The sequence below is a fragment of the Grampus griseus genome, assembly GCF_964374135.1.
Source record: "Grampus griseus genome assembly, chromosome: 3".
Lineage (NCBI taxonomy): Eukaryota > Metazoa > Chordata > Mammalia > Artiodactyla > Delphinidae > Grampus > Grampus griseus.
Genome location: NC_139019.1, coordinates 165,544,937 through 165,567,080, shown reverse-complemented (window position 1 = coordinate 165,567,080; position 22,144 = coordinate 165,544,937). Strand labels below are relative to the sequence as shown.

The following is a 22,144-nucleotide window of genomic DNA, read 5'->3' as shown; positions in this document are numbered from 1 at the left end:
TTACTTTTTAAAAAGAATGGAGCTATGATCTGATTTAGGAGTTAACGGGCGCCCTCTGGCGGCTATGATGGTAACTGGCTGTCGTGGGGGAGGGAAGCCCAGAGCCCTGGGAACCAAAGTGGGGGCAACGGCGAGGGCCCAGATGAGTGGCAACCGGGATGAGAAATGGATATGTGTTGCTCACGCTTATCCCAGCGCTTCAGGGGACAGCCCTGGCACCCCCCAGCCGCCAGCCAAGAAACACATAACAGCAGCTAGATTCATTTTTAATGCCATCCTAAAACTCAGAATGGGCCAGCGGGGTCTCTGGGCTCGCGGTGTCTCTGGGTTCAGCAGCTGTGGAGGAGGGCCTCCCCACACCTCCTAAGGCAGGTCACTGCAAGAAGGCACTCATGAGGGGGACTTCAAGTCCCTTTTCTATTTCTTCATATAAAATGGGAGAGGGGAGGGGCGGGAGCCTGGAGACAGGGAGACTATCCCTCCCAGCCTATGGGTAAAGGAAAAGGCTGGGAGCCAGCCAGCCCTTAAGAAACTGCTAATTCAGGGACTGCCGTCCCCCACACACACACGCATCCCATCTTCCCTCTCTCTCTAGAGTTCGCAGTCGGGGCCTGAGGAGAGGACGGCCCATGTTCAAGCCCCCACTTCTTCTCCCTTCTAGCTGGTACGAAGTTGATAATCTGCAGGGAAACAATGAGCGGGGACCATCTCAGAACTGGGGAAAGGAGACAAAGGGACAGGCCCCCCACCCAAGTCCAGCCCCTTCCCCAGCGCTCATGATCAACCCTACAGGTATGTAACAAGGCTATGGACTGGCTCAAACATGGGGACTGTAACCACAGCAACAAGCCTGCTTCCAGGCAGTAGATGGGGGTGCTATGTGTTCAGCCCCTCATCCAAACCCCACCACCACTAACCTGGACTGGCAACTGTCCCCACTTTAAAGATAAGCAAACCGAGGCCCAGGGTGGCACACTGCCAAAGACAGGGTAGACTTGGGGCCAGGCCTGTTGAGTTTTGGAGCCCTCTGAGACAGGATGTATTAAAGCCCCAAGACCATCCCCTTTCATCTCCTTGTCTCCGTCATCCCAGGGAGCTGGGCTGCCTTACCGCCACTCTGGGTGATATAGCGGACCCAGGGCAGGGCCTGGTAACCACTCTTCTCGATGATCTTCATGTATCGGACCTGAAAAGGGATGAAAGGAGGTGGCCCATGCTAGGGGGAGAGAGCTGGCTGGGGCCAGGGGAAAATATATAACACAACTTTGGGGAATAAGAAAGCACAGGCTTGGGGACTTCTGTGGTGGCACAGTGGTGCCTGAGCTCCCAATGCAGGGGACCCGGGGTTCGATCTCTGGTCAAGGGACTTGATCCCACATGCATGCTGTAACTAAGAGTTCGCATGCCACAACTAAGGAGACCGCCTGCCGCAACTAAGACCCAGTGCAACCAAATGAATAAATAAATATTAAAAAAAAAAAAAGGAAGCACAGACTGAATGAAGTAACATGGCTCAGGGCGAAGATGTGGCAAGGACAGTGTGCGTGGGGGTTAGGGGAGAGGTGGTCCTGGACAGTGGGAAAGATGGCCCAGTATAAGGGAAGAGACACAACACAGTTTAGGCACAGGGCAAAGTAAGAGGGGGAGGGGGAGGGGACCCAGGCTAAGAGTAGAAAAGGCAACACTGTTCCAGGAAAAGACAAGGATGATTGCAAAGGAGAGATGAGCCAGGCCAGGGAATGGAGGTGATCCAAGCTAAGAGACGGGAGAGCAGGGAACCCACTGAGGTCAAGGAGAGGAGCCACTCTGCCCACTTCTCTCACCTGGATCCCGGAGACGGTGAAATAGGGGATCTCAAACTTGACTCCGATGGGGGGCCGGCCCTCTACCTCCTCCTTCTCCACGCTGGGGAGGCCAAAGTGGGCGCGCATCAGGTACTCCTTGCCCCCCTGAGGGCACATGGAGGTATCAGACACACTGAGGGGCCCCTCTATACCCCAGACAATCCTCATGGCAGCCCCTAGGTGTAGGCTCTGCTCTCAGCCCGTTTTACAGACCAGAAAGTAAAGGCTCCTGGCCAAGACTCACAGCCAAAGCTTCTGGTTGGGGACCTTCTAATGATCACCTCCCATTTTCCAGGCCCTGATGAACAGCCCCACCAATATCCCAGGGACAGACCAATCCTCCCTCCAGCAGCCCAAGGATGTGGATAATATGATATTGCCTATTTTACAGATGGGCAAACTGAGGCTCCATGAGAGGAAGTGGGATTCCCAAGACTGTCTGGGATTGGGAGAATTTAACTATTATGCTGGTCTGGATTCCAGCTTTATCATCCCCGAAGGATAGCCGTGTGCACACGTAGGTGGCTCTCTGATTTATTCTCTGCCTTGCTCTCAAGAAGCAGGGGTAGGTCCCCCAGATCCCCCGCCCATCCCCGGTGCTCACCGGGAAAGACTTGATACTCCAGATAACGACGTTCTTCTCTGGCATGTACTTGGCACTGCCCACGCTGGTCTTGAAGCGTGGGGAGTCGGCATCGCTGGGTACCGGCACAGATATCTCCACGCTGTTGGCCACCGACTGCTTCTTAAACTGCCCCTTAGCCTGTCAGTGGAGAGAACATGGGGCATGAGGAGTTCACTCAGGCAAATTTTCACCAAGGCCTTTTCATGTGCCAGCTCATCAAGAGCCCTGAAGTGGGGACCATAATCCAGCCTATTTTCCAGATGAGGAAACAGGCACAGAGAAGTTAAAGCATTTGCCTGGAGACACACAGCCAACAAGTGGCAGAGCCGGGGTCCACACCCAGGAGAGACTCCAGAGGTCCTGATTTTGTTTTTCTGTTTTGTTTTTTGGCTGTATGCAGAGCATGCAAGATCTTAGTTCCCCGACCAGGGATGGAACCCACTCCCCCTGCAGTGGAAGCGCAAAGTCTTAACCACTGGACTGCCAGGGAGGTCCCCCAGAGGCCCTGCTTTTGGTGCCTTCCGTTTGGAAAGTGTCATACACCTTTGTCTGGTTCAAAAGATCCCTCATTTGAGCAGCCTCTAAGGCAGGCTCTGCTCTCAGCCCACTTCACAGACAAGAAAGTAAAGGCTCCTGGCCAAGACTCACAGCCGAAGATTCTGACTGCAAAGACTGAAGGGTCCTCAGCCCATCACAGAGTTTTCATTTGAAAGCTGAAATTTACCGACCCCCTACCATGTGCTGGGCCCTGTGCCAAGCAGTTAGCCCTCTCACTAATTCTCTAAAGTAGGAGCCATTCCTAAGGTCCATTTTACAGATGAGGAGACTGAGGCCCAGAGAGAAAGAGCATTTTGCCCGAGTCACGCAGTTGATAACCAGCACAGCAGGGATTTGACCCAAGCTTGTGTTCTCAATCCTCACATGTTCTCCTTACAGATAAGTTACAACATTATAGCCAGATCTTTTTTAAGATCTGGCTTTTAACACAAGGACTCTAAGTGTCCATGTGCAGTAGCTAGCATTATGATGACTGCTCTTATTTATGAATTTGGTGGTGGGGGGGGGGTATATGAGAGGTGGGATTGGGGGCAGAGGACCTGGAGGTAAAACAATGCAGGGGGTGTTCTTTCTGGAAGGCACCAGCTTTAAGGCCCTTTCCACTTTCCCTGCCCGTAGAGATGGGGACACTGGGGATGTCAACACCCCCGCCCCGTGACCATCCACTCCACAACCCAGCTCCCCGAAGACTAAGACTGGGGAACAAAGTTAAATCGGAGAACACAGACTCTTGAGCCAGGCAGACCCAAGTTCAACCTGCCCCCTCCCTTCCTAGATGAATGACATCTTAATTCTTCTGGGCCTCAGTTTCCCCATCTGTAAATGGGGCTAACTATATGCTCTGGAGAAGCTCTTGCTTGGGGCACCAGCAGACAAGCACAGGGGTATTCATGGTAAGGTGAACCAGAGTAGCCAGGAACTGAAAACAACCCATGCAACAGATGGGACGGAAGATTCTCACGGTGGAATATTCTACAGCCACAGAAATGGATGCACTAAGCTCTGGCTGCTGGGATTCCTCTTAAAAATCCACGTTACCTGAACAAAGCAAATTATACAGAAAGTCATACAGCTCCAGTCCATGGATATAAAGGTCAGAAACCAGAAGAATGAAATATTTGTGGTTATAAATGCAGGTGGCAAAACTATAAAGGAAAGCAAAGAAATTATTTACAGGAAATTCAAAATTGTGATTACCTGCAGGCAAAAGGGGAGCAGTAATTGGGAGAGGGGCAGGTAGGGGTTCAGAAGAGCTGGTGGAGCCAGGCACGTTCAGATAAGCTGTGTGGTTTATTATTAATCTTTAAACCATATAAATACACTATATGGTTTATCTACGTGTATGAAAGTAAATAAGTAAAACAGATCATGTGTCGGATGGTGGTAAGTAATAAGGGAAAAACTACAGCAAAGAAGGGAGGTGGGAAAATCAGGGAGGGCTTCTCTGAGGAGGTGACATTTAAGCAAAGAACTGAAGGAGGTGAAGGAGCAAGCTATGTGTATATATGGGTGGCTGGGGGCAGAATGATCCAGGGGACAGCCGGGGACCATGCCTGGCATGTTTGAGAACCAGCCAGAAGACTCATGTGGCTGGAAGGAAGTGAGGGGCAGGGAGGGAGGTAGGAGATGAGGTTACACTGATGGGGGAGGGGGGGCGGGTATGAAGGGGCGGATCCAGCATTGTAATTATTCCCCAGGGCCCACCTTGACCATGATCTCCACGCGGCTGTGGGAGAATTTCTCAATGACAGATTCAATCCAGATCAGCGGCTTGACCTACAGACAGAGGAAGAGGGAGTTCTCCGAGGCTCTGGGGTCAACTCTTACCCCTTGCCAGGGGCTTGACCCTGCCTTACCTGGGTGCTGAGGCGGTAGGACATGAGCTCGAAGTCACCGTCGGGCGGAATGAAGGAGATGGTACGGTCGTTGTCGAAGCGAGACAGCCGCACACACTGGTGGAATTTCACATCCTCCAGTTCCACGGACTTGTTCTTACTCCCTGAAACTCGGAGCCGAGTTAGCAGCGTGATCCTGAAGCCTGGGGCGACCCTGGAGCCCGGGGCATGGTCCCTATCCTTGTCTTCCCTTTCTACCGCTACGATCACCCCCATTTAACAGATAAGGAAACTGAGGCCCGGAGTGGATGAGTAACTTGCCCAGGGTCACCCAGCTGGCCAAGAGCGGAGCTAGGATCTGAACTCCGGGAATCAGGCTCTTGCTGCCAGGTTGTTAAATATGATGCTGTTCTGTCCCCTACTCCCGCTAGAATGTCAGACCCATGAGGGCAGGGATTTTTTTCTTCACTGCGGTCTCCTTGCGCCTGGCACTCAATAATGAAGCAGTTGTTTGCGCAAGGAACCAGCAGCTGCAGTACTGGTTACAACCAGAAGAGGGCGGGCGAGTGCTATTTCAGAACTGACTGCAAGTCTCTCGGTACCACCCACCCCTGATGGGACGAAGTCTCAGGCTCCCACTTGCGCCCCCTTCCAGAAACTTACGGCCAGTGAGCTCGAAGAGCACGCGGTCATTGAGGCCCAGCCTCAGCTCTGGCATTCCTGACAGAAACACCTTGAGCTTGATGGTGCCCACGATCTCACTCAGCAGGACACTGCCGTTGGCATTGACCTGAGGATGGACACACGGGGGGGGGGGGGGGGGCGGTGTCAACAGGCATAGGGCCCACTCTCCTGCCCTAAGGCCATGGCAGGGGTGGGGCAGAGGTATGGGGGCTCACCAGCAGGTTGACGGACTCTATGACATCGATGAAGACTTCGTTCTTCTTGTATTTGATGCCCTCCGAGCGCCAGGACACAGCATTGGTGACAGTGGGTGGCACTCGCGACTTGCCCGTCTCCAGCTTGTTGCCCTGCTGCGTGATGTATCTGGCAGCGCAGGGAGATGAGCAGGTAGGCCCAGGGACACTTCCCCAGCCCTCCCCAACTTTCTTCTACCCATGGCCCACACTGTGGTTGACCCAGGGCCCACTCACTCCTGCAGGATTTTGCTGTCCGTGGTCTGTGGGAAGCCGAAGTCCATGAGCTCATCCAGCAGCTCGTAGACGATGACAAAGTTGTCTCGAATGCTTTCCTCCTCCAGCTCCTTGAAGTATTCAGAGAATACCTGCGGGTGCAGGGAGACCGACATCCACAGAGGTGTGGCTGGTGTAGCTGTGGGCTGAGTAGCCACCCAACAAGCAACTATTGAGTGCCTACTATATACCACTGTCGGTATATTAATGGTGAACAAAGCCAACAGGGTCTCTGCCCTCCTGGAATGGACCCACCTCAGAACAAGGTTTGTAAATGCATGAAATAAAATACACAAGATGGGAATTCCCTGGTGGTCCAGTGGTTAGGACTCTGCACTTTCACTGCCAAGGGCCCAGGTTTCATCCCTGGTTAGGGAACTAAGATCTCACAAGCCAAGACGCAACGCACAGCAAAAAACAAAAAAAACAAAAAGAAACGCAGGATGGCAAAGGAAAACTGTTACACAGAAATACGTCTCAGTTTATGGACTCCCTGAATTCTATCCAGGGGCCCTTGGGACTTGGGGGACCCCAAGATGGGAGTCCCTGGGATTAATAGGTATCACCACAGCAGAGAACCTGTCAGTCACCCAGCATTGGAAACCTCATCCTTCATCCTGCTCCAGCCTCTCTGGCCTTTTTTCTGTTCCCATCTCAGGGCCTTTGCACATGCTATGCCCACTGCTTAGGACACTCTCCTCACAGCAGCCTCCTTGTGACAGGCCTCAGCTCCTCAGTGAAGCCACCACTATCCCTTGACCCCTGTGAGTATCAGGGTGAGACTAGCACCCCAGTGACTGGTTATCACAATGTCCCTTTGAATCTCCTTCTTGCCCTTTATTTTTTTATATACATATTTATTTATTTATTTTGGGGGGTCTTTGTTGCTGCACATGGGCTTTCTCCAGTTGCGGCGAGTAGGAGCGGGGTCTATTCTTTGTTGTGGTGCGCGGGCTTCTCTTTGCAGTGGCTTCTCTTGTTGCGGAGCATAGGCCCTAGAACGTGAGGGCTTCAGTAGTTGTGGCGCACAGCCTTAGTTGCTCTGTGGCATGTGGGATATTCCCGGACCAGGGCTTGAACCTGTGTCCCCTGCATTGGCAGGCAGATTCTTAACCACTGCGCCACTAGGGAAGTCCCTCCTTCTTGCCCTTTAACTCCTCAGCATAGGCAGGGACAGCGCCTGTCTTATGCACAGCTGTGTCCCCATCTCTGCCTGGCAGAGAGGAGACAAATCAATACAGATCTCTTGTTTGTCGAAGTATAGTATATTTACTAGGAATTTTTTTTGGCTGCACCGTGTGGTATGCAGGATCTTAGGTCCCTGACCAGGGATCGAACCCGTGTGCCCTGCAGTGGAAGCACGGAGTCTTAACCACTGGATGGCCAGGGAAGTCCAGGACTCTGTGCTTTCACTGCCGAGGGTGTGGGTTCGATCCCTGGTCGGGAACTAAGATCCCATAAGCCACACGGCGGCCAAAGGAAAAAAAAAAGTATTTACTGAGCACTTTCTCAGTCATTGAGGATGGCATATAGTAAGGGCTCAATAAATTACCATATGATAGTATGATACAACATTAGTGGTAATGCTAACAATAATACCAACCCTTTATTGAGCACTTACTGTATACTGAGCACTGTTTTAGGTACTTTAGAGGTACAAATTTGATTAATTTGTACAACAACCCTGCGGCAGGACTAAACCCAGTTGAGAGGCACAGAGAGAAGTGACTTGTTCAAGGTCACACAGCCAGGAAGTGGGGGAGCTGGGTCTGGAACCCAGTTCCCTCTGGTTCAGTTTTGAGCACCGGAGACCTCCTTGGTTCCTACCCTATAGGGAGAGATGATCCCACAGCAGCTAATGAGAACACAGAGCGATGGGGCTTTGTTGGTGACACCCCCAGGGAAATCTTCCTAGGAGAGATGGATTCCGAAAGAGGTGGGCTAGACAGGTAGACAGACAGACCAGCCGGCCAATGGAAGGCCAGGACCTACCTCCACTGTCTTGTAGAGGAACGAGTACACGAGGGAGGCGTTGGCGTTCTTCAGTGTGGTGGCCACCACTGCGGGCGGCGAGGTTAAGGAAAATGTGCCGTTTTGGAGGGTTCCAATGGAGCACAGACCCTGAACCCTCACCCTCCAGCCTGAGCCACTGCTGTATTGTGCACCTCTTGTCCCAGCCCACCACCTCTGGGCCTGAGCTGCCCACCACTCCGGGCCCCCAGGGATCCTCCCGTGGCCCCGGATACAGTAGAGGTTGCTGTATTTGATCCACAGGAAGTGGACCCGGCCGTGGCTCATCAGTGGGGCCAGGGCGCCCTCCTCCTCCCGCTGCATGAGCAGAGGCATGAAGTGCTCAATCTCACTCATGGCCACATCGCCCTTGTAGTTGCGGCTGATCAAGGGCTAAGGGTGGGCAGAGAAGGTCTGGTCACTGCTGGGATCCAGGGACTGTCCGCCCGGGGGCATCAGAGTGCCGAGCTCTGACCCTACTTGCTGGCTGAGGGGGCGTGGGCAAGGCTCTGCCTCTCTGCATCTCAGTTTCCTCCTCTGCAAAATGGGCACGTGATAATGACAGCTAGAGCGTCTAGAGCCCTCACTGACATCTGCTAAAGCCTGGTTGTTTGCTAATTTATTCTGTTGTCACCACAACCCTGTGAAGTACGTGGTATCACCATCTCCATTTTACAGATGGGGAAACTGAGGTATGAACCACGCCCATAGTCAGTGAGGAAGCTGGGAATTGAACGAAGATGCCCCGGCTCCAGAATTCCCGCTCTCAAGCCAGGCTCCACATGCACCAAATCGGTGAGGTAGTGACGATGAAAGGAAAGAAAGAGAGAAAAAAAGAAAAGAAATAATTATATCCATGTATCTCTCATACATCTCTCATAGTTCATATAGCTCTGCCTGGCAAGCAGCAATAATAATACCTACTTGGTGAGGTTGTTTAGTCCAGTGTTTAGAACAGAGAGGGCACCCGCAGGTCCTCACACACCTTAGCTCCCACTATGATTATTATCAGAAATATTATTTTCACCGCCACTGTTATTATTGCTACCGAATGACAAGACGAATGGGAGGGGACACCAGAAAGGGACAGGACAGCCCCAAAGGGGAATTAGGCTCTCCGGCCCCTGCTGTCTTTCCCAAATATTAGCACTGTGGATGATGATGGCGACAGAAATAATAATTTCAATTGACTGAACGCCTAATGTTTGCAGCAGGGCTACTGTGCTAGGTGGTATACACGCATAAGGTTGTATTCGTTCTTCTTGGGTGGGGGCTTCTGTTATTCCCATTTGTACGGACAGGGAGACTGAGGCTCAGAGAGGAGAAGCCCCTTGCCTCAAACACGCGGCTAGTGAACAGTGGAGGTGGGATTCGACGCGGGACTCCCAGGGATTGGGGGAGGGGTGTCCCCACGCCCCCAGAGCTTTCCGGGGCCTCGCTGCCTGCAAGGAGGGGCCGTCTCGGGGTCCGGGAGGGTGCAGCCTCACCTGTCCGTTCCCCACTTCCTGCGCCCAGACTCACCTTGCCCTTGACATCGAGGATGAAGACAGCCGAGGCGGACATGGTGGCGGCCGGCGGACCTGGCTGGTGGGGAGGGAGGGCCGGGAGGCGACGGTGGCGCCGCTTCCTTCTTCCTGCGGAAGCGCCCGCGCGCAGGTGAGCACCCAGGTGAACGCGTCTTAAAGGGGAGGCCACCAGGTGAGCGGCGCAGTCTGCCGACGAGAAGACGCTGCGGGGGCAGGGAGGGGCGGAGCTTCGGATGGGACAGCTACCCCGCCTCACTTTCCCTTTGCGCCCTGGAGGGCTGATGGGTGGGGACTCCAGACCAACCAACTATGCATCCAACCAACCATCCACCCATCCATTCATCCATCTATTCATCTATCCATCCAACCAATCAACCATTCATCCATCCACCCATCCACTCATCTTTTTTTTAATTAATTGATTAATTAATTTTTAATTTTATTTTATTGTTTTGGCTGCGTTGAGTCTTCGTTCGTTGCTGTGCGCAAGCTTTCTCTAGTTGCTGCGAGCAGGGGCTACTCTTCAGTGCGGTGCACGGGCTTCTCCTTGCGGTGGCTTCTCTTGTTGCGGAGCATGGGCTCTAGGCGCCTGGGCTTCAGTAGTTGTGGCACGCGGGCTCTCGAGTGCAGGCTCAGTAGTTGTGGCGCACGGGCTTAGTTGCTCCGCGGCATGTGGGATCTTCCTGGACCAGGGCTCGAACCCATGTCCCCTGCACTGGCAGGCGGATTCTTGACCATTGTGCCACCAGGGAAGTCCCCATCCACTCATCTTCTTTCTTCTGTCACTCCCACTGCATGTGCACCCGAATAGAGCAGGGACTTTGTCCTTTTCGTGTCTGTGTCCCCAGGACCCAGTGCTGGGTGCTCAATATGTGTCTAATTAATTAATTATTACCATAAATATTTACTAAATAATTTATTCTTTCACTCAGTGACAGGAACTATGAGTTACACTCTTAGCAGGACAAATGTAGCTGCCTTTTTTTTTTTTTTGGCCACAGCCATGTGGGATCTTACTTCCCCGACCAGGGATCAAACAAGTGGCCCCTGCCGTGGAAGCTCAGAGTCTTTTTTTAAAAAAATTTATTTTATTTTTATTTATTTTTGGCTGCGTTGGGTCTTTGTTGCTGCGCGCGGGCTTTCTCTAGTTGTGGCGAGCGGGGGCTACTCTTGAAGCGCAGAGCCTTAATCACTGGACCGCCAGGGAATTCCCCAAGTAGCTGCTCTTATTGTTATTCCTAATGTTACTCTTTCAATTTTTTTTTAATTAAAAAAATTTTTATACCGTTTTTAAAGGTCACACTCCATTGGCAATTGTTACAAAATATTGGCTATATTCCCCGTGTTGTACAATACATGCTGTAGCCTATCTTACACCTAATAGTTTGTGCCTCACCCCCCATCCCTATATTGCCCCTCCCCCTGCCACTGGTAACCATTAGTTTATCCTCTATATCTGTGAGTCTGGTTCTTTTTTGTTGTATTCACTGGTTTGTCGTAATTTTTAGATTCCACATATAAGTGATATAATACAGTATTTGTCATTCTCTGTCTGACTTATTTCACTTAACATAATGCCCTCCAAGTCCATCCATGTTGCTGCAAATAGCAAAATTTTGTTCTTTTTTACAGCTGAGTGGTATTCCATTGTGTATATATACTACATCTTCTATATCCATTCATCTGTTGACCGACACTCTAATGTTACTCTTTTTTTTAAATTTATTTTATTAGGGAATTCCCTGGAAGTCCAGTGGTTAAGACTCCATGCTTTCACTGCCGAGGGTGTGGGTTCGATCCTTAGTCAGGGAACTAAGATCCCACAAGTCACAGGGCATGGCCAAAAATAAATAAATACATAAGTAAAATAAAATTTATTTTATTGAAGTATAGTTGATTTACAATGTTGTGTTAATTTCTGCTGTACAGCAAAGTGATTCAGTTATACATATATATATTCTTTTTCATATTCTTTTCCATTATGGGTTTATCACAGGATATTGAATATAGTTCCCTGTGCTATACAGTATGACCTTGGTTTTCTTTAATTAATTAATTATGTTTTTGGCTGCATTGGGTCTTCGTTGCTGGGCGCAGGCTTTCTCTAGTTGCAGTGAGCCAGGACTACTCTTCGTTGCGGTGCGTGGTCTCCTCATTGCGGTGGCTTCTCTTGTTGTGGAGCTCGGGCTCTAGGCATGCAGGCTTCAGTAGTTGTGGCTTACGGGTTCTAGAGCGCAGCCTCAGTAGTTGTGGCACATGGGCTTAGTTGCTTCGCGGCATGTGGGATCTTCCTGGACCAGGGCTCGAACCCATGTCCCCTGCATTGGCAGGCAGATTCTTAACCACTGCACCACCAGGGAAGGCCAGGACCTTGTTGTTTATCCATACTATATATAATAGGTTGCTTCTGCTAATCCCAAACTCCCAATCCATCCCTCTCCCACCCCCCTTCCCCTTGCAACCACAAGTCTGTTCTATGTGTCTGTGAGTCTGTTTCTGTTTTGTAGATAATTCATTTGTGTCATATTTTAGATTCCACATGTGATATCATATGATATTTGTCTTTGTCTGACTTATTTCACTTAGTATGATAATCTCTAGATTCATCCATGTTGCTGCAAATGGCATTATTTCATCCTTTTTTTATAGCTGAGTGGTATTCCATTGCATATATGTACCACATCTTTATCCCCTAATGTTAACTCTTTTTTTTTGTTTTTTTTGGCTGTGCCACGCGGCTTGTAGGATCTTAGTTCCCTGACCAGGGATCGAATCCGGGCCCTCAGCAGTGACAGCGTGGAGTCCTAACCACTGGACCACCAGGGAATTCCCTCCCCTGATGTTACTCTTATTCATTCCCAACGTATTTATAAGGTCCTACTATGTGACATTAGGATGTTGATAGAATGTTGAAAAGATAAATGGTCATCATTAGTATGACTATAATTATTATATTATTCACTTAACCTACATTTATTGAGCACCTACTGTGTGCTAGACTGGATATATGGAAGCCGTTTTCATTATGGTGATGATGGTTCATTCAGTGAGTGAATATTTATTGAGCGCTCCTGGGACACTATGGATGGTGACGCAGACAAAGCCACTCCACTGCTCTCCTCCTAGGGAGGGCGAGAGGTATGCAACTTGAAAACCAAAAAAAATAAGGTGACCCTTAAGAATTCCCTGGCGGTCCAGTGGTTAGGACTCCACGCTTTCACTGCTGAGGGCCCAGGTTCCATCCTTGGTCGGGGAACTAGGATCCCACAAGCTGTGAGGTGTGTGTGTGTGTGTGTGTGTGTGTGTGTGTGTGTGTGTGTTGGAGAATAAATGGGGGGCTGTGAGTCAGGGAGATCAGAGAAGGAGCTGACATTTGAGAAAGTCCTGAGGGTAAATGGTGATGTGATGAGATCCCATTACTGCCAGGGACTATTTGCCGATCCCTTAACTGTGCTGAAGTTCACGGGCTTCCCATCCCTGAATTTCCACCATGATCTTCAGAGCAGGGGTAACCCAAGGGAAAGTCCCACTGCAGAGCCTGGCACAAAGCTGGTAATAGTATTGTTTCTGTTGTTGTTCGTGTGTGTGCTGGTTGAGTGCATGGGCTCTGGACCTACGGCTTAGGCTCAAGTCCTGGGTATGCAAGCAGCCAGCTGGATGGCCTTGGGCACCTGGCTTCCCCTCCCTGGATCTCGGTTTGCACATCTATGAGATACAGTTAAAACTGCACTTTACTATAACCAACAAGGACCTACTGTATAACACAGAGAATATATTCAATATTATGTAGTAACCTATAAGGGAAAAGAATCTGAAGAATAATGTGTGTGTGTGTGTGTGTGTGTGTGTGTGTGTGTGTATATAGTATAACTGAATCACTGTGCTGTACATCTTAAACTAATATGATATTGTAAATCAACTATACTTCAATTAAAACACACACAAATAAAATTTAAAAAAATAGGGGGGCTTCCCTGGTGGCGCAGTGGTTGAGAGTCTGCCTGCCGATGCAGGGGACACGGGTTCATGTCCCGGTCTGGGAGGATCCCACATGCCGCGGAGCGGCTGGGCCCGTGAGCCATGGCCGAGGAGCCTGCGCGTCCGGAGCCTGTGCTCCGCAACGGGAGAGGCTCGCGTACCGCAAAAAAAAAAAAAAAAAAAAAAAAAATAGGGAGGGATCAATCAGGAACTTGGGATTACATACACACACTACTATATATAATAAGGTAGATAACCAACAAGGACCTACTGTATAGCACAGGGAACTCTACTCAATATTCTGTGATAACCTATATGAGAAATGAATCTGAAAAAGAATGAATGTATGCATATGTATAACTGAATCACTTTGCTGTACACCTGAAACTAACACAACATTGTAAATCAACTATACTCCAATAAAATTTTTTTAAAAACCTTGCAAAATGAAAAAAAAAAAGAGAAAAAAAGGAAAAAAAGAACCAGAACAAAATAAAAACAAACACAGTAAAAAAACCACTGCTCTTTCCTAATTAGGTTACAGCGCAGCTCAGCTGAGTTATGACATGCAACACGATGCTTGGAACTGTGCCTGTGATGGAGCCTCCCAGCTCATCAGCTACCGTGGACCCTGGGTTCCACCCCAAGATTGTTGGCAGGGAAGTTTGTGGTGGGGAGGGGAAAGGAAAGGGAAAATAAATCTCAGCCTGCCTGAGAATGATCGTGCTCCACAGAGGGAGGGAGGGTCCTGCAGGGCCTCTAGGGGGAGACACTCAGCTCTCCCGTGCTTAGTCCCTCCTTCACCAAACCCAGCCCCAGGTCTTTATCAGCCTGTGAAAGGGGGATGGGCATCCCCACAGGGGACCTGAGGAAGGAAGGAGAGAGTACAGCATCTATCAGAACCACCCACTGCTTCTAATATCATCCACTGAGCGCTTACCTTCATGTCCTCTTACAGAGAAAGAAACAGAAGCACAGAGAGGTGAAGCCACTTGCCCAAGACCACACAGCAATTGAGCCAGAATTTGAACCTGAGTTGTGGAGTTTGAGAGCTAGGTCCCAGCCCTCTTCTGTCTCATTACAGGATACAAGCATTACTATTACTAACAATAGCTAACCCCTATTTGGTGCTCACTACACTCAGGGGCTCCCCTAAAAGTCTCCAATGTGGGAGACAATGTTCTGAGTAAGGAAACCTGTTATCTCCATTTGACAGATAGGAAAACTGAGGCTCAGAAAGAGTGAATGATTTGTACAAAAATCACCCAGCCAGCGGAGGCAGAGCTGGAAATTCTAGCCCTGCAAAGCCCAAGGTTTTAGGTTGCCTCTGCCCAAAAGAGGGGTGTCCTTCGTGCCTCGACCAGCCCCTTGCTCAGAAGGTAAACTGAGTGGATTGAGGACACTGCCAGTCCCTCGCCCCAGCCCCAGCATCATTGAACATTGCAAGGGTCCTTCTCCTGGGGCCCTCAGATGTTTTCAGGCAGTAAACAGAACCTAAAAGCCTGGGCCCAGCGCCCTGGAATCTGAAACTCAAGGTCTGTTTGGCTGAAAAATTCATGAGCCCAAAAGCTTCAGTGGGATCAGAGAACAGAGCAGCTCTGTGTGCCCAGCTGCCCCACTGCAGCTGCAACCTCCCCCGTCCCTAGAGGCTGAGGCCCTGCCCCAGTTCCTCCTAGATGCCTACAGGGACCTTGCCTCTAGACACCCCCCTTAATCTCTTCTCCACACCACTAAAGGCATCTCCCTGAAACTCACAGTCCTATGGCCCTCCCTCACCCTCACATAGCCCGGGGCTCCCCAATGCCCTCAAGCTGCCCTGCTTGACAAAGTTTGACCCCTGATGACCTCTCCGAGGAGGCACGCTTGAACCCATTGACTCAGACACACTGACTCCACCTGGTTCTCACTCAGCTCTCAGGCCTCCTCTTCAGAAGCCCTTTCTGACCTCCCACCCCCTGTCTAGGTCAGATCCCTCCTCTTTGCTTTCCCAAGTCTCCTGTGCCCCCATCACAACTGTGTTGCACCGTATTTTTAAAAAGCTATTTTAAAAACTTTTATTGTGCTAATATATATTTACCACATAAAATCTGCCATTTTATCCATTTTAAGTGTCCAGTCCAGTAGCATTAAGTACATTCACATTGTTGCACAACCAACACGGCCACCCATTTCCTGAACTCTTTTCCTCTTTTGAAACGGAAACTCTGTCCCCAGTAAGCAATAACTCCCCATCCCCCTCCCTCCATCCCCCGCGGCATGCGGGGTCTTAGTTCTCCAACCAGGGATCGAAACTTCACCCCCTGCAGTGTAAAGGTAGAGTCCTCACCACTGGACCACCAGGGAATTTCCACGGAATCTATTTTTTGTTTTTTTTAATTTAATTTTGTCTATTTTTGGCTGCGTTGGGTCTTTGTTGCTGTGTGCGGGCTTTCTCTAGTTGCGGTGAGCAGGCTTCTCATTGCGGTGGCTTCTCTTGTTGCGGAGCACGGGCTCTAGGCGCCCAGGCTTCAGCAGTTGTGGCTCGCGGGCTCTACAGCGCAAGTTCAGTAGTTGTGGCTCACGGGCCCAGCCGCTCCGCGGCACGTGGGATCTTCCCGGACCGGGGCACGAACCCGTGTTCCCTGCATCGGCAGGCAGACTCTCAACCACTGCGCCACCAGGGAAGCCCCCTGGAATCTATTTTTTGAAATAGAGTTTTCATTACCCAAGAAACGCATGAATACTTTCTTCCACTAAAGAGACAGAGAGAAAGATAGATAGAACATGATAGATTAGGAAAAAGTCCCCTTTGCCTCCCCTCCCCCATCCTGGTCCTTCTGACATCCCCTATAAAGTTGAAATCTTTTTCTGTTGTTATGTGCAGATGTGTGTCTGTGTGTCTGTTTGATGTATCTCTCTCTCTCTTTCTCTTTCTCATACCAAAGGTAACCGACTAAAAACAACTTGCTATTTTTACTCACCAATAGGACCTGAAAGCCTAGCTGAGCTACTCTGCAGGGTTATGGCTGAGGGGTGTGGAATGTATGTGGAATGTGAAGTTAGCCTTCACGCGTTCAAATTCTTGTTCAGCTCAGTGCTCACTAACTGTGTGTTTGTGGGTAAATTAGTTACCCTCTCTGTGTCACTTTCTGCAGCTGGTTGCAAGGAGTAACACAAAATACTTAATAAATTGCTTAATCTTCCTGTGTCATTTTCCCCAATGGGAAAAAGGTGATAAAGATTTAATGAAAAGCACTTAATACCTCACCTGATGCTGACTAATCTCCTTAAACATTTACTCTTGCACTAACCTGCAGGGCCACCTCCTTCTTTCTTAAACTATTGAGATATTTCCCACTATTAAAATGTAACATATATTAAGAAAGGGCAGAAGTCAAGTAACTGTGACAAACTGAATCCATCTGTTTAACCACAGTCCTGTTTCTGCCCCCGCAGGAAGTCACCCTATGGCCTTTCCTGCCAATCACTACCAACAGCAAAGGCCACCCCTGATTCATGTTCCATGGGTTGATTAGCTATGCCTGTTCTAGAACTTCATATCAAAGTCTCTGGCCTTTTTCACTGGGCATAATGTCTTTTTTTTTTTTTTAGATTCATCCATGCTGTGGCAGTTACCAATAATAGTTCATTCCTTCTTCTTGTCGAGGAGTATTCCATGGTATGGATGGACCATAGTTTGACGAACCATTCACCCGTTGATGGACACTGGACACTTGGGTTGCTTCAAGCTAGGAGCCATTATGAATAAAGCTATTACAGAGCTGCTATGAACATTTGCATACACATTTTGTGGGTTTCTTTTCTATTCTTTCTTTTTTTTAGTGGTTTTGGTTTTATTTTTCTTGGGTAAATACTTAGGAGTAGAATGTCTGGGTCATATGGTTGATGCCCATTTATAAGAAACTACCAGATCTTTTTTCCAAGTAGTTGTACCATTTTACATTCCCACCAGCAGTGTAGGAGAGCCCCATTTGGTCCAGATACTAACTAACACTCGGTACCCTCAGTATTTTGAGTTTTAGCTATTCCAGTGAGTATGTAGTGGTGTTATTATCAAGTTTTAATTTGCATTTCCCTAATGATTTCATTCTTTTCATCCATTGTATGGTGTTCTCTTCTGTTGTGTTGTGTTGTATGCACCCCTCAATTGGTGGACATACATGTTCTCCACCATTTTTTACAAGAACTCCCAAAACTGCAGGTAACACCTTTTGGCACGTACTCGCCGTGCATATGGTTTCTCCAGGATCAGTGGCAGAGAGGAATCATATAGGGTGAACACGGTTTGGATTTAATCTTTCTGCCAGAGAACATTCTGACCCACAGCATCAGCTCACCCCGCTTGATGTTACCAAACTCTAAAATTCTTGCCAATCTGATGAATGAAAAATAGCATCTTTTTGTCTGTTCACTGGCACACAGTCGACACTCAATATCTATCTGGCGAATGAGTGGATGGATAGATTGAATGAATGACGACTGCTCCTTGCCCACTAAACGAACCTAGAGGGTCTCTCGAGAGCCCAGATAGGAAACAAAGGTTGGGGCTCCACCCCTTCCCGAGCTCGACCCCGCCCCTGGGTCCCGCCCCCACCCGCTCGGGACTCCCATTGGTGGGGTCGCGAGGGGATGACCAGGTGGGAGGGGCGGGCCCGGACCCGGGGCGGGGCGCTGCAGCCCGCGGAGCCTCTCGCCCTGCCGGGCTGGGGTCGCGCTGGCTCAGACTCCCCTCCCCGCCCGCCGCGGCCATGGTGGACGAGCGGAAGGACGGAGCCTACGGTAGGAGCCGCCTCTGGCCCGCGGCCGCCTCTGTTGAGTTCGGGGGCCTTGGTGGGGGGAGACATCCGAGATCTTAAACAGCCGCGCTGCAGCTGGGGGCCTCCTGCTTCCCGGCCTTGCATCCTGCTCTGCGCCGAGCCCACATCCACCTGCTCCCGCCAGGTCGCCCTGCATCCCCTCTCGGGAGCCCCTGCTCCCCCTCCGGCTGATGGGTCGGGACACACGGCGCATGCTCCGCCCGGGGAGGTCCCGTTATCTGGGCGGCTCGATGCAGGGCGGGGGAGGGGAGGCACGGCGACCGGGGCTCGGAAAAGGACCAGGGCCCCAACCTCCCCAAATCCTCCTCTTCCAATTCCCTTTATCCACTTCTTCCTCCTGCTCACACTCCCTTAGAAGTAGCCGTTCCGGGCTTTCGGCCAGATGGGGAAACTGAGGCAAGACTAAGCAGACCCAGTGCTGGGGTGGGAGGCGATCGGGTCTCGCCCGCCGTCTGGGAAGGGCGGAAACAAGGGCGCCACCGGCGAAGGAACAGGAAGGAAACAGGAAACAATTGAGAAACTTTCCCCGCCCTGTGCAAGGAGCCGGGGGCGCTCGCTCCCATTTCGAGGGGTCCCAGCGACGGGACCCCCCCCCCCCGCGAACCTCTGAGGGCGGCCTCTGGGCCTATGGGATGGGGCAAAGATGAGGCTTCCTCCCCACCCACGCCCTGCAGAGCTTCCCTTCCCAGGGTTCCACGGAGGGGCGTGCGGTCCTCAGTTTCTCTTTTCTCCTCCATTTTGGGTCCCCAGGGCTCAGGTGGGCACACGGCCCACGTGGCACTGCCTTGGGCTAAAAGGGCTCTGCCACCCCTCCTTGTGTGTCTGAAACTTCCTGGAAACTGTGAGACAGAAGGGCCTTGGGGAGGGGGCCGGAAACCGCTCAAAAATAATCAAGAAAAACGAGCTGGCGAGAGCTGTGCCTCCCTCCCCCCAGGGACTGTGGCCTTCAGAGGCTGCAAAGAGAGACAGATAGGGGAGGCTGGGCTCTCCCTGCCCAGCCCAGCCCAGGGCCTGGCAACTGCACAGCCTCTCCCCTCTCTGCTTGAAGCTGCCAGCCCAGACCTCCTGAGGGGCCCCCTTGCTCTTGGTTTTGGCCCAAGCCCCAGACCCTGTGGCTGCCCGTGCTGTACGTCCCTTCGGTGTGGCTGGCTGTCTCTGATCTGGGATTCTCTGCCTGGGGTCCTGCCTGCCTGTGGGCAGCACCTGAGGGATCTTTGGTCTCCCTGAGGCAAGCCTGGGGGCAGGGTGGACAGTGATATGATTCACCCAGCCTTGAATTTGGCCAGAGGGAGCCAGCCATACATGGTCTTGCCAGGAACACACAGGAGACAGGGGACCTATGTGCCCAACAGACCTTGTGCTGGGCACTAGAAGCACATTCCATCGACAAATATGTATTGAGCATCCTTCAGGCAGTGTCTAGACACGGAGAACACAGCAGTCAACAGAGTGGAAAAATTCTTGAATAAATACGTAATTTTAGGTAGGAGTGTGTGTGTGTGTGGTGGGGGGAGGATCATCTGGGATTATTTTAGGTGACCAAGGGCTGGAGGTTGAGCCAGCCATGGGAAGATTTAAGCAAAATGTGGCAGAGGGAACAGCAAGCAAACCACACAGTTGCTTAATTATTTCTCTCTGTGAGGCTGGAGAGTGTGAGATGGAGACTTCAGCTGGGTCTTGCAGCCAGGCCCTCAACTCCTCCAGAGGGGCCACATGGCTTGAATCCTCAGAGTGGGCAGGGGGTGGTGGTGTCTTGCTTAGTTTGTAAGTAGTCCATTCTCATCAGAACCAAAAACCTAGGGCCCTTGCTCTGCCCTGTGAAATCAGATAACAAGATTTCCTTTGGGAACAGTGTGGTTTGGAAAGAGTGGCTCACAAATCCTCCCCTGTACCCCAGTGCCTTCCCATCGGTCATTGTGAATTTAGTGGGTGATATCAGACAGACATAGGCTCAAATCCTGGTTGATTCTGATACATACAAGATGTGTGGCCATGTGCGAGTTGGTGACCTCTCTGAGACTCTGTATCCTCATCTGTAGGGCTGGGGAGACTGTACTGGCTGGTGGGAAGTGTTTTGCACAGTGCCTGGTAAGCTGTACGTGCTCAGGAGGGCTCTGGGACTGGTGATACTGGGGACATGGATTTTTCCATGAACTGCTGGAGAAACAGCCCTATCTGTTGAGGCACATACTTGGACAAGACTGGGCAGGACAGAAAGCTCCTTCCCTATCAGACACCATATCTAGAGAAAGGCAGCATCTCTGAGGAAGCCAGGAAATGGCTCCCGGCCCCGACGGATGTCAACAAGGGGCGCTGCCATCCTTCCCAGCCCACTCTTGGCATGAGCAGTATGGAAAAAGATTCTAGAACCTAAAACAATAGACTCTGATGGGGTTCGGGGACTGGGAAAAAAGTCATGGTGCTTGTTTTAAAAGCAGATTCCATGGCTCACTCGCTAGAGAGTTCAACTCAGCCAGCAGTAGGGCTCTGGCATCTGAATTGTTAAAAATATTGTGGAAGAGGATATTGTTAATTGTAACTTTTGCAGGGGAAGAGATAATACATTCACATGCTTCAAAAAACAAAAGATAACAAGCTTTATCATGAAAAATCTCCCTCTTGCTCCCTCTCCCAACATCACACTTCATTCTTGGGCTGCATCAGTATTACAACATCTTGTGTTTTCTTCCAAAGTCTAGGCCTTAGACCTTTGCATGCAATTATATACATATTCTTTATTTAGTGGCTTTTTTCCCCTTTTACAAAAATGTCAGCACATCCCTAGAGTACTAGCTTCATGAGGCAAGAAGGCACGTCTGTTTGGTTTGAAGGTGTATCCATAGTGCCTGGCACATAGCACATAGTAGGTGCTCAACAAATATTTGTTGAATGAAAAGGTGTTTGTTTCACATCGTGTTGCTTTTTTTTTCCTTTTTCTTAATATATGTCGGAGATGATCCCTTTCTCACATCAGCACCTGGAAACCCTCCTCAATCTTTGCTGATGGTTGCATTAAGCTGTGCATTTGTGGGTGGACCCTCTTACATTGAACCAATCAAGCGGAATATTTTAAACATTTTTTTAAAGATGAAATTCCATTTTATTTATTTAATATATTTTGGCCCTGCCGTGCAGCTTGCAGGATCTCAGTTCCCCGACCAGGGATCAAATCTGGGCCATAGCAGTGACAGCACCAAATCCTAACCACTAGGCCACCAGAGAACTCCCTAAAGTTTTTATTGAAGTAGAAAATTCATACGTAAAAGGGTATAGATTCTAAATGTATGAGGTAACCAGCATCTAGATCAGGTAAAAAATATTACCAGTTTCCTGAATCCCCTCATGCCCAAGGAGGGCCTATCCTTATTTTTTTTTAATTTTTTTGTTTTTATTTTTTTAATTTTATTTTTGGCTGCATACGGTATTTGCTTTTCTCTTTTTGGCTGCGTTTGGGCTTCGTTGCTGCACTCGGGCTTTCTTTAGTTGCAGCGAGCGGGGGCTACTCTTCCTTGCAGTGCATGGGCTTCTCATTGCGGTGGCTTTTCTTGCTGCGGAGCACGGGCTCTAGGCATGCAGGCTCAGTAGTTGTGGCTCGCAGGCTCTAGAGTGCAGGCTCAGTAGTTGTGGTGCACGGGCTTCATTGCTCAGCGGCATGTGGGATCTTACCCGACCAGGGCTCGAACCCATATCTCCTGCATTGGCAGGCGGATTCTTAACCACTGTGCCACCAGGGAAGCCCGAGCGCCTATCATTATTAA

The 22,144-nt window shown here is 50.2% G+C and overlaps 2 protein-coding genes across 4 annotated transcripts in view; one reads left to right on the top strand and one right to left on the bottom strand.

The window, feature by feature from the left end:
• Nucleotides 1–259: 259 nt before the first annotated feature.
• Nucleotides 260–9,694, bottom strand: AP1M2 (adaptor related protein complex 1 subunit mu 2). Of its 2 annotated transcripts, none has more exons than XM_082650925.1 (12): nt 9,587–9,694; nt 8,302–8,458; nt 8,048–8,115; nt 6,017–6,147; nt 5,762–5,909; nt 5,526–5,652; nt 4,884–5,032; nt 4,732–4,803; nt 2,449–2,607; nt 1,824–1,949; nt 1,111–1,186; nt 260–680 (listed from the first exon to the last, which is right to left on the bottom strand). In XM_082650925.1, the coding sequence occupies exons 1-12, from the start codon at nt 9,626–9,628 to the stop codon at nt 658–660; spliced, it is 1,278 nt and encodes a 425-aa protein (XP_082507051.1). In that variant the 5' UTR covers nt 9,629–9,694; the 3' UTR covers nt 260–657. The 2 variants fall into 2 exon arrangements, with proteins under 2 accessions (XP_082507051.1, XP_082507052.1); XM_082650926.1 differs by having other exon boundaries at nt 4,884–5,026.
• An 8,533-nt stretch (nt 9,695–18,227) lies between these two features.
• The window catches only part of SLC44A2 (solute carrier family 44 member 2 (CTL2 blood group)), a 28,180-nt gene continuing 24,263 nt past the window's right edge, over nt 18,228–22,144 (top strand). For both annotated transcript variants that reach the window (XM_082651196.1, XM_082651194.1), the window contains exon 1: nt 18,228–18,348. In XM_082651196.1, coding sequence (XP_082507322.1) covers nt 18,318–18,348 — 31 coding nt within the window. In that variant the 5' untranslated portion in view covers nt 18,228–18,317. The remainder of the gene's footprint in view (nt 18,349–22,144) is intronic.

Coding starts and splice junctions, on each gene's coding strand:
- AP1M2 (XM_082650925.1), bottom strand. CDS start 9,628: ATGTCCGCCTCGGCTGTCTTCATCCTCGATGTCAAGGGCAAG. Junction 5,033..5,525: donor GCTCTTCGAGCTCACTGGCC/GTAAGTTTCTGG, acceptor CTCGGCTCCGAG/TTTCAGGGAGTAAGAACAAG. Junction 1,187..1,823: donor TCACCGTCTCCGGGATCCAG/GTGAGAGAAGTG, acceptor ATCCCTTTTCAG/GTCCGATACATGAAGATCAT.